Here is a 12,535-nt window from a genome sequence, read left to right as displayed (position 1 = left end):
CCTCTCACCACCTATGTGGACTTTAATTGGATTGCTCTGAGAATACAGATCAATTTGTCTTTGCCACCTGGGTCTGAGGCTGTACAGGACTTATAGTTATTTAAGGTAATCAGAGTTTCAAAACTTTTGTAGATAATATTCAGACTACAAAGATGTTTCAGAAATCCACAATTAATTCCCATGCTACATGATTTGAATTGCAGATTAAGGGATCACGCTTTATTGGGTTAGGATACAGAATCTCTCACCAACCTGTCTAAACTTCTGGAAAATCTTATTTTAACTATGTAGAGAACTTTAAAATAAAAAATTCAAGGCATGATTTCAAAGATAGGCACCCATACCCCTTGAATGATTTGACACTGCATTTTTTGTGTTAAGCAGATTGCCAGAAGATTCATGATCGTTTTCACCTTGCCTCCCCCTCCCCCCCCATCTCACCTCGCCTCCTTCCCCTCCCCATCTCTCCTTTCTTCGCCTCACCTTATCCACCCCACCTCCCCTCATTCCATCAAGAAAGCCAGATAAGGCGGATAGGAGGACCAGTGAGAAGGTGGCTGCAGCTCCCATCAACTTTTCTGTATAACAGCAATACATAGATAATCAGGAAATGTACCTGGGTACCTAGGGTACCGATGCTAGTTGCTGTGCTGGGTGGTGTAGTTGAGATCTGCTAACTCAGCACAGATCTGGGATGAACCTGGCACCAGGCAGTTCATTTTACCAGAGCACCATTAAGGAGCTACAAAAGATTTTTGCTATTTCAAGGAATCATTTGTTTTGCTGGTGACGTCATCTTAGACAAGCCCATCATTAAATAGATTTGTGAGTTGGTTTTTATAATGTAACTGATCCAGATCCTCTTGGGAAAATTGGAGCCATTCTTTTTTTTTGTTGCTTGGTCTGAAAGTTCCAAGCTGATCACTTTATTGCTGCCCTAACATTAGGTCACTGTCTCTCATCTCTAGTGGTTTGTGTTACTTTTGATTTAATTTATTTGAATGTTGTGATTGATTGAATGAGGAAGAGCATTAATTGCCTCCTATCGGTACTGTGTTCCTCCAAGAAATTCAACTTCCATACAGAGTACTCTTTATGACCTAGTACATCTTAAAGCTTTAGATCTGTGTGTTCAATCTACTCCATTTCAATTTTGTCTCTATCTTTGATCCAGAACTGAGCTGTAGTTCAGAATGAAGTCCTTATGTGTAGAAGGAATGGGGAGACCAATTGACCAAATAACTGGTACCAAGCTCTAACAGCAGTTAGTGTCCTAAGCTGTTTTCCCTACTTGTTAGAATACTCCTTTTTGTGAAGATTGCTTTACGTTCCAAGAATGAGAGAGGCTGTACGTATTTCTTAAATATGATACCCAAGAGATATAAAAAATATTTTCTGAAATGCCATACTTTTCTCTCTTAATTAGTTTTCATTTTATGCAGTAAGTTTTCACACTGTTAGGACATAATCTCATAGAGAGTATATGCTGTAGTATATATTTCACAACACTTGCAGGTAAATGCAGCGAAGGTCATGCACAGTTATACAGTTTTATACATGAGGATGAGTCCAGAACAATGGGGCACCAATATAAGTTAGCCACTATCAGATTAAATAAGGAATTTCTTTACAGACAGTAATGACGATATACAACGTGCTACCACATGGAGTTGTTGAAGCAAATAGCATTGGCCCATTTAAGGGAAGGCTTGATTCATACATGAGAGAGAAACGAATAGAGGAATATGGAGGCAGGGTGGAAAAAGGTAATTACAGTGGGAGAACGCTAATGTGCACTGGTGTAGGCCCATTGGGCTGAATGGCATGTTTCTGTGCAGTAAATTCTATGTATGTCGGTGACACCACTATCCATTTTCTGTTTTTAAATTGTTTGGGATGTATTTATTGCCCATCCCTGTGTGCGCTAACACATTTAGACTCAACCACATAGTGTGAAACTGGAGTCACACATCGGCAAGACCAAGTAAGGGTGGCATTTGGGTTTCTATGACAACGGGGCAACTTCTCATGGTCATTTTCTGGTGCTAACCCTCAAATCACCCAATTTAAAAAATTCAGTTTTACAACTTGTCATGGTGGGATTTGGATTGCTAGTCCAGTACCATAACCACTGAGCTACTCATTTACAAGTCTGCTGCACCACATTGTTGTACTATTTCAAACACTGCTGTAATAGAATAGCACAATAATATAATCCATGACTGATACAACTGTATGTCCATTTACTACAGTACCCAGTTGATATTTACCTGGTATCAGTTTTCTGCAGTTCAATTCAGATAATATTAAGGCCTAGAAATTCAGCCTCGCCAGGGCGCCGGAAGTAGCGCCCCGGAAGAAGTCGTGGCCGCCTGCCGCAAATTCAGTTTGCGTGCCTCGGAGGGAAGCGCGGCGCTACTCGAGGCGCCCCGCATCCCTCTTGGGGCGCTGCAACTGAAGTTCGCAGTGCGGCACGGCGCGCTGCGGTACTGCAGGCCTTCCTCTCCTTCTTAAAGGGGAGGGGCCTGCTGCAGCGCACTCGAAGAGTGCGAGTGCCGGCAAAAGAGCCCGGCACTGAGGAGAAGTGCCGGGCTCTTGGAACGCAGTCGGCACTCCACGGGGGGGTGGGGGTGCTCAGGAGGCCGGGGACGGCGGCGCAGAGAGGTGCTGGCAGGCGGCCAGCAAAAAAAATGGCCGCCCCGCACCTCAGCGCCTCTATCGCCGCAGGTAGGCCCCCCTGAACCGGTCGCAAATTGCGACTGGCGTTAAAGCAGGGGGTGCTACCAAATTTCGCGATTGGGGCAGTAGTGGGGCGCTGCACACACCGATGACATCATCGGTAGCGGCACAGCGCTAATGGCTAGCGCCGCCATTAGCGTACCGCTAAATTTAGCGGGAGGTGTGGCCAGTGGCGTAAAACCCACTAAGTGTCCTCTTTGGGCGCTAACGGGTGGCGCAGCCCACTGAATTTCTAGGCCCAAATGTTTTTAGTCCTTATCTGACTTAACAGTTGGGACTTGCGTAGCTTAGACATGTGATTTCATTTAAATGTGTGGAGGAAACTGGTTTGAAGTATGAATATAGTTTTACACCTCGTGATGCCAGATTGGAAATGCTTTCAAGATCCGCCTTCAACGGTATATATTTTGTCACTTTAATACCACTCCCAATCTACTTTAGCAATTTTCATACCGCTATGAAGTTTCATATAAAAATGAGATATTAGAAATGCTCTGTCTAAAATGGCATGGGGATTACATAAGAACATAAGAAGTAGGAGCAGGAGTAGGCCATATGGCCCCTCGGGCCTGCTCCGCCATTCAATAGGATCGTGGCTGATCCGAACCTAGACTCACGTCCACTTCCCTGCCTGCTCCCCGTAACCCCTAATTCCCTTATCAGCTAGGAAACTGTCTATCCGTTTTAAATTTATTTAATGTCGCAGCTTCCACAGCTCTCTGAGGTAGCAAATTCCATAGATTTACTACCCTCTGAGTGAAGAAGTTTCTCCTCATCTCAGTTTTGAAAGGGCAGCCCCTTATTCTAAGATTATGCCCCCTAGTTCTAGTCTCACCCATCAGTGGAAACATCCTCACCGCATCCACCCGATCAAGCCCCCTCACAATCTTACATGTTTCGATAAGATCGCCTCTCATTCTTCTGAACTCCAATGAGTAGAGTCCCAACCTACTCAACCTTTCCTCATAAGTCAACCCCCTCATCTCCAGAATCAACTGAGTGAACCTTCTCTGAACTGCCTCAAGAGCAAGTATATCCTTTCTTAAATATGGAAACCAAAACTGTACGCAGTATTCCAGGTGTGGCCTCACCAGTACCCTGTATAACTGCAGCAAGACTTCCCTGCTTTTATACTCCAACCCCCTTGCAATAAAAGCCAGGATTCCATTGGCCTTCCTGATCACCTGCTGTACCTGCATACTAACCTTCTGTGTTTCATGCACCAGGACCCCTAGATCCCTTTGTACTGTAGCACTTTGCAGTTTCTTTCCATTTAGATAATAACTTGCTCTTTGATTTTTTTCTGCCAAAGTGCATAACCTCACACTTTCCAACATTATATTCCATCTGCCAAATTTCTGCCCACTCACTTAGCCTGTCTGTCCTTTTGCAGGTTTTTTATGTCCTCCTCACTCACTGTTTTCCCTCCCATCTTTGTATCGTCGGCAAACTTGGATACGTTGCACGCGGTCCCTTCCTCCAAATCGTTAATATAGATTGTAAAGAGCTGGGGTCCCAGCACTGACTCCTGCGGAACACCACTAGTCACTGATTGCCAACCCGAGAATGAACCATTTATCCCAACTCTCTGTTTTCTGTTAGTTAGCCAATCCTCCACCCATGCCAGTATATTACCCCCAATCCTGTGATTTTTTATCTTGTGCAGTAATCTTTTGTGTGGCACCTTGTCAAATGCCTTTTGGAAGTCCAAATACACCACATCCACTGGTTCCCCTTTATCCACCCTGGTTGTTACGTCCTCAAAGAATTCGAGCAAATTTGTCAAACATTACTTCCCCTTCATAAAACCATGCTGACTCTGTCCAATTTAAATTATGCTTATCCAAATGTCCTGTTACTGCTTCCTTAATAATGGACTCCAACATTTTACCAACCACAGATGTTAGGCTAACTGATCTGTAGTTTCCAGCCTTTTGTCTACTTCCCTTTTTAAGTAAGGGCGTTACATTAGCAGTTTTCCAATCTGCTGGGACCTTTCCTGAATCCAGGGAGTTTTGGGAAATTACCACTAATGCATCCACAATCCCTACCGCTACTTCTCTCAAGACCCTAGGATGTAAGCCATCAGGTCCAGGGGATTTATCCGCCTTTATTACAGTAGCACAATATTTATTTCAGAACTGTTGGAAGATTAATTACACTGAAGAGCAGAGTACAGGAAACTTTGTGCTATCCGGCATTGACGGGACCGAGCTGTTGCCGTTCCCTCAAAACTGCCGGACACTCCAGCGCTAATGTTGAAAGATACGGAAGCTTTTGAGCTCCGTATCTGTCAACAAACCTTGTGCTTCTAAACAGTCCAAGCGTCTCTGAAGCTTAGCAACAGCTTCAGCAGACCTTGGCTGTTGAGGAAAAAAGCAACGAGAAAAAAAAACCTAACTAAAACGGCTCCTGATTTTTGCCGGTGGCTCGAGCATTCCGGACAGTTAGCCTCCGGATAACACAAAGTTTCCTGTATTCATCTTGCAAGTTACTTCTGAAATTCAAAAAAGTACTGCAAGTGAAAGTTAATGTGCTGTAACTGATGTGTAATGATTTTGTATCTTTTCATACTGTACAGGTGAAGCTGTTATTCACAAAAACGGTAGAGGAACGACAACAACATCCCATGGGCAATAGTTCAACCACAGTAACGCCAGATGTTAGCGATAATGAACCAGAGGACTATAGATACTCGGACACCACTGACTCTGACCCAGAGAACGAACCTTTTGATGAAGATCAGCATACGCAGATAACAAAAGTCTGATATTTTTATGGGAAAATTAAAACTGCGAGAAAAAGGAAACAAACTTGAATAAACTGAAAGCAAGTACCTTTTTTAATGGCAATAGGACAATGTGTCAAGTAAAATGCTACACCAATTATAGGAACAATGATCTTTTCCTGACCAATGTTGTTTAGCCCCATACATACATCCGCGAGGTTTTGACACTGTTGTCCAATGAAAAAAGATTGCGTAGATATGTTATGTATATACATTTTTGTGTGTCAAATGACACATAAAAGCGCAATCAGGAAAAAGAGGCACTTTCCCATTTAATTCCAGTTTTATAAAAAGTGGAGACAGATCTGGTGTGTACGTAGGAAATTTTTTCCTTTTGTGTTATGTTGCCAACAGTAGGTGCTAACTTACCTGTACAAAGGGTTTATGCCCTGCCCCTTTAAATCCATATAACAACAGATCAGTCTGTTATCAGCGCGGAAGAATTTTGAAAAGGTTTGCATAAAATGCATGTTTTGGGAAAAGGGATTAGAAAGGATGCACAGAAAGGAAAAAAAATCCATAGTCTGGTTCCAGTACCACCTACAGCTCATTGCACCTTTCTGTAAGGCATCAAGCCTAGCAGATTGTGCAATCGGCTGCTACTGCTGCTTGCTTTTTGTGCTTTCAAAGCACACTGGTGCTAGAAAAGGCAGCTGGATTGAGGAATTCTTTCTGGGAGGAGGCTTGAACCTTGGACAAAAAAACAACTTACTGGCCCACAGATGTACAGATTGTGGAGTCCACGTAGGGCAAATCTTCAAGTTTTTTCCTTCCTTTCTTAGGGGGTGTCACAAGCTGGAGTCCCTTGGTAAAAATGGCTCAATCTTATAAATGTGGCAGCATGCCCGCTCAAAGTTATGACAGTTAATGTAAAAAGGAGAATTTTACAATGATTTAATAAGTTAGCTAGAATTATTTTAATTGGTGCTGCTCCACTATGTCCTGTGTAACCAAGGCCAGTGCTTGAAGTTGATCACTCTTTTGTTAGTACTGTTTTGGACTTTAAGTCAGTATCTATATAAATTACCTTCATTACGTTTGTGTAGTACTAGCTGTTTTATTTCTATTGGCAAGATGCCGTCTTTCTCCAGACCTAGTATTGGCATATGATACGTAGTAAGGGAAAATTTGGATTGGGAGTATGCAGCATGTTTAGGTGACGTGTGTCACATACATAATGTGTGTTGCGTGCAAGTAAACAGGGAAAACTGTTGCAACCAATGTTTCAACAGGATAAACAGGTTTTAACAAAAGGTCACAGTATGCACAGGATTTTAACATTAAAAATAAGAGGTTTTGTATTCATGTTCTAGGAAGCTCTGTATACCTTACTCATCTGTAACAGCATGAAATGAAGTCTGTTGTGCTCTGTTGGTTAATGTGTTAAACCAGTAGCCGTCGTCATTTCCTGTAATTGTAGAAAAATAGAACTGCATACTCCCATGGGGCCCAGCCAAATGGAGTGACACAGACGTGGTAAAAGTCTGATGTGAGAATCCCTTTATGTCCTCTTTTTTGAGAGAGAAAAACAGACTGTTTTAGATGGGGAAAACTGTATTTTGTTGGAGGGTTATTGCATTAAATTGTACCTATTATTTTCATTACTTCAGCACAAAATTTAATATGCTTGGCCATTTGGTGATGGACAACTACAATTACAAACATTACGTCCAGCTCAGGCTGGAAGTAACTTCCCAAAACATTTAGTGTTGGTTAGTGTCTAGATGTTTCAGTTCTGGTGTCTGTTCTTGCTATAAACCATGAATCTTTTAAATCTTTCTTTGTAGTGGCGCTTTAAAACTGTCCAAAAGCTAATGTGAAGAGCATGAGTTGTGCAGTGAAAGATAAATGGACAAATGTAGCTCAAGAGGGAAGGAATATAGGTTTATAGATCAAATTACAAGCTTCTGTTGACAGTTTTCTTTTATTGATGGAACGTTCCTTTTAATTTTTGTATTGATTTCTCCCTCCCTTTCAAAATCCCTTCACTTCTGTTGCTTACAACTGAACATTTGAGACATGCCACTTTTGAAGAGTTTCCTTATGTATATCATCTTTCATAAAGACGTTTACCACTGAATCTTATTTTTATATTGATAATAAAAGGAAATTTTGACAACCAGGAGCAGGCAATAAAAGCCAGTTTGTAAAAGGTGCACAAAAACAAGTGAAGGAAAACTTTCCTGCCTTACATGCCTTGGAAATACTTAGCTTGGCTTCAGGCTAAGTATTTATACAGCTTTATTTTCCCTTTAACATTAGGGGGCAAAGAGACGGCCCTTTCATCTTCAGAACACTGAAAATAAAATTCTCAGTGTCGGAACGCTAAGGAGCCGGGGTAAGAGCAGCTGCATATTGTACCGGGCTTTTGCACTGTAAGAGTTTTTTCATTTTCTGTTGAAAATCGAGGGTGTATTGGGGTCCATAAACAACTTTTCCAAACCTTCCAAAGGCCTTGCATGCTGAAGGTGGAAAAGGTGGCAATAGTATGTTTTCATATTCTTGTATTGATACCATCCCTGTAGAGCCAGACATGCGTTACTTTGACTGAAGAAGTTGTCCAGTCTCTTTTTTTTATTTATGACAGTATTCATAATTAGTCTGGTAAATACGTTCTGTAGGTTATCTCTCTTGAGTTTCCAGACTATACGCTTAATAAAAAATTCTTTGGATGTGCAGCAGCTTAATGTCTGAAATTGTTTGTTGACGGCATCACTGTAAAGGAATTTACTTGGCCATCCTTAGTCATCTGTAGCCCCACTGAATTATATTTGCCACAGTAAATCACAAAGGGCAGTTGCATGGGTAGCCTCAGGGGTCCTGCACTGTGGCACAAGATATGGGCTGAGTGGATTTCACAGGCAGCATCAAATATCCAAGTTTCAGCTTTAAAATATTCATACGGTGCCAGTGTGAGAGTCCATGTCATTAGTAATACCAGATTTGTGCAATATGTTTAACAAAGCCTGTGGTTGCCACGAAGTGCCTCTTGTTTACTTAAAATACTGTTCAAAATTCTGTCATCATGCATGCAGATGGAAAAGGTGGAACTGTGCACTATAAAGGGGCTTCACTGCAGTGTAGGACAAAGCTGCCTGCTGCTCTGCCTGTTCAGATTTGGATTTCGTTTCATATAGAATATGTATACAAAAATATATTTTCAGCCTGTAAAACAGCCTTTTCCATTTCAGCCTGTTAAAGATACTATTGTGCTGTGCAGCTATTTGCTCTGTGTGTAATGCTATGCACTGAGAATACACAAAAAGTAAACCAACAAATGTAAATTGTACAGGTTATTGATGCTCATAAAATCCAATGTCCATTTGTTATTGTATGTGTTGTTTGTTAACTACCCTTTATCTTACTGTTATAAACTCCACTTAAAACTGATTAAAGATTAAAGTCTCATTCTTGTCATTGTGCAGTGGTCATAGTATTTAACCTCAAGTGTTCCATCTTGAATGGTTATATTTGCCTTCATAATCCTGTTTTGCTAAATCAATGTAATTTTGTGGAAGAATACAAAAGATCTGCAATATCTTAAGACTCATTTTAATATCGTTTGCGTACAAGGAATTTGAGTATCTGTTTTGATGAAGAAAATCTGAAATCCATAATATGATGGGACAATTACTTCTTTGGTAATATGGCAGTTATAAGTAAAAATGCCTGAGAGTGCTGTGACTGGCATTTCCACCTTAAAATGATCAATATTTTTCACCTTTTATAACCAACCCATTTTCTTCCCCCTCCATTAATTTTTCCCACATAAGATAGAGATTGTAAAACCCCTTTGGCCTTTCTTCGTTCTCCCATCTAGGAAAATATCTATTCCTGCATCCAACCACTCTAATAACTCCACAGTTTTTGTTTCCATTTTCCTCCCCAGAAGTCCATTCAATGTACTGATTGTCCTTTGTGTGAAGAGCAGCTTCCTGGCGCTCCTCAACCAATCCTCTTGTCCACAAGAACAACTTGCATTCATATAGCGCCTTTAACGTAGTAAAACATCCCACCTGCTGTTAAGTAGTAGTTCAGACTTACTGTATCTCTACTGTTTAATATCTTGCATACTTCTATAAGTTTCCCTTTATTGCCACCTAAAGCAGAAAAATCCAGGTTTCTCTAGACTTTCCTCATTAGTCCTCAGTTCTCTGGTACTAGGGACCAGCGGTGGTTCATTTCTGCACCAGTTCCAGGGCTTGAATGTTTTCCTGGTGTCTTGTAATCGAGGTGTGTTTTGACCACTACTGTAAAGTTTCAGCACATCATCCTCTAACTTGTACTGATTCAGCTATATAGTTCTGCATTCCAGTTATTATGTTTACTGCAGTTCCACAGTAACTAGACATGTTAAGTGCCAAGTCTACTAACACCCCTCGATCTCTTTCAACTTCACACCCTAGTTCCGTGTCATTCAGAGAGTACATATGTTGCCCAGTTATTTTTCTTATGTGCAGTACTTCAAATTGAATTTCATTAGCCACTGTTTCACCAACTTTTTAATCTAACTCAGTTTGTAGGTCTTTGGCTGCTTCCCAGTTTATCATTTAAATTTGGTTACTTTGCATTGAGCTTCTCAAAACCAGCTTATAGATGTACATTGGAAACAGTACAGGCACTCCACTCAGTATTTCCCTGCCCCCATGCAACATTGCTTCTTCCCCCACCCCCACAAGTAGTACCCATGACTTCCTTTCTTCCAGGAAATTTCTTAACCATTTGCAGGTTTTACTTTGAATTCTCACCACTTCAAGCTTATGTGGCGGCCTCTCATGTAGAATTTTGTCAGGCATTCTGGAAGTCCAGGTAAATTATGTCATAAGCTTTTCCATAGTCTACTTGGGGTGTCACATCAAAATAAGCTGTCAGTCAGGATTTTCCCCTTCTGATGCTTTGTTTGCTGCTGTTTACTAGATTGTTATACAGGTATTCCTCTAGTCTGCTCCATTCCATTTCTTTACCAGTTACTGATGCAAGACTAGTTGATCTGTAGTTGCCTTGGTCTTATAACCTTTTTTGAATGTGGGTATTACTTTGGCTTGTTTCCAATGCAACAGGGCTTCCTGGGCATTCCTCACAAAGATGGTCAGCATTTCATAAATTTCAGCCCAAGTCTTAATATTCTGGGGTAAATACCGTCCATCTCTGGTGGTTTCTTTTGAGGCTATCTGGGACTTCCATCTCATTCATGTCTTATTATTGGCAACTTAGATAATCGCAGCTAATATATTGCATGCTACTCGTGAGGGAATACCTGGAGCATAAAGTCCAAAGTGAGAAAAAAGCATTTTGGCCTAACAAGCCTGCTCCATCCAGAGTCCATGATATGATTCTTTTGTGGCTTTTTCTTCTACCACCTTTCTTCCACTACAGCTACCCACCTATTGATCCTCTACTTTATGAAACAGTATTTATCTATCTATCCCGGGGAGGGGAAATCAAGCAGTACAATCAATGCAGTACAACACTCAAGCTCCTTTCAACAGTTATCAATCAGCTCATTGTTTTTAAAGGTATAACTTGACCCCCAAATTGGCTACTTTCTTTGAAAGTTATCATTGAATATATTAACTATTTTATGTTAATTTTCCATTTTTGTCCTATTAAGATTCTCACCTCTATCCTCACTCTTTATTAATGTACTGAAATAATTTCGTGCTCTTATCTTTAGGATCTGCTTCTATGTTTATTTCCTGATTCCTCTTCACTCCTTTGACCACTCATATAACTTATTACTGTAAGTTCACATATTCATCCCAGCATCTGCTATTTTTCTCTGCAGACTTTGAGGAGTTTCTTTTATTTTACTTTGGGTTCTCAAGGTATTCAATTTAGGTCATGCCTGTTTAGTCTGTGCTTGTTGAGCATAGGTATACTTGAGGGTTTATTAAGTTACTACCACTTCATTTCTTTCCACCCCCCAATTCAATGTGTTTGTTCTTCTATCATTCACTTGAACGTAGTTATTTTTCAATTGCACACCTGGCTTCTGGACATCAGCCAGGTTAAATAACAGATAATGCCATGTTGCGATCACTCACCCAGGGGTGCCACTACTTCTATCCCTTGTATACTATCTGAATCACTGTCCATTAGATGAGATGTGAACTGCTTCTGTTGGTTTCCAGATGGACTGGGCCATAAAGCTGTTGTGCATTACATTTACTAACCTTGACTCTAAACCACTTGGGCATTCCCAATTTATATTGGGTTGGTTGAAATATCCCATTAATGTAAATGCAGAATATTATATTGAAGCGTTAATTAAAATGTAGGGATTGATTAGCCACTTGACAATTCACCATTTAGTGAAATAGTTGACGCTTTGTTTGGTAATGTTGTCCTGGTCTCATTTGATGTAGCTGAATTTCCCATCAGGCAAATATATTTTCTGATCAGATGATTTGACCAGTAATGAAAAATATTCAATTCCATTTCTAGGATTGTGAAGGCAAAGGGTTAAGAGTTCCTTTTTAGTTTTGTTATTTTCCACTATTATGTTCTGTATGGGGGGTGGGGGGTTCAGTACTACTGCACAATTGTATCAGTTATAAAATCTGAAACCGTTTTCCTTACTAATCTTTTAACATACAATAGAATTAGGCCACCATCCAAAATGTGGTTGGGAACATAAGCATAGAAAATTATTCCTATGAGTTTTTTCATTTGCAGCAGCTGCATGATCTTCCCTGCTGTACATTAGGGTTGCTGGATTCCCTCCTCAGGTTTTTTTTTCTTTCGGCAGCAGACTCTGACTGTTGTAGAAAATTCTTTTAAGAGTTTTCAAAAACTATTTTCCTCATTGCCAAAATCATTGTGATTCAATTTATAGTTGTTGTCTATTTTGTGCAGGTTTTGCTTTGCTCCAAAATAGTGTTTTTTTAAACAAGAAAATTCTTCAAGTGAGAACAAGCATTGATCAGCAGATAAGAGTTTTGTCACGCATTGATTGAAGCTTCCTCCAATCGATGCCACCTTCTGGATTCAGGTCCCGCATCTCTATTA

The 12,535-nt window shown here is 40.6% G+C and overlaps 1 protein-coding gene across 4 annotated transcripts in view; it reads left to right on the top strand.

Moving 5' to 3' along the window:
- Positions 1–8,935, top strand: part of ptenb (phosphatase and tensin homolog B) — a 160,760-nt gene extending 151,825 nt beyond the window's left edge. For 2 of the 4 annotated variants that reach the window (XM_085994866.1, XM_085994868.1), the window contains 2 exons: positions 1,634–1,766; positions 5,321–5,491. In XM_085994866.1, coding sequence (XP_085850992.1) covers positions 1,634–1,766; positions 5,321–5,379 — 192 coding nt within the window. In that variant the 3' untranslated portion in view covers positions 5,380–5,491. Of the gene's footprint in view, positions 1–1,633; positions 1,767–5,320 lie in introns of all 4 variants that reach the window. The other 2 variants (XM_085994867.1, XM_085994869.1) reach the window with 1 other exon arrangement.
- Positions 8,936–12,535: the final 3,600 nt, after the last annotated feature.

This window comes from Somniosus microcephalus, chromosome 8, assembly GCF_052327205.1.
Source record: "Somniosus microcephalus isolate GS21.2 chromosome 8, FLI_Smic_1.0, whole genome shotgun sequence".
Classification (NCBI taxonomy): Eukaryota; Metazoa; Chordata; class Chondrichthyes; order Squaliformes; family Somniosidae; genus Somniosus; species Somniosus microcephalus.
This window is presented reverse-complemented; position numbering and strand designations above follow the sequence as displayed.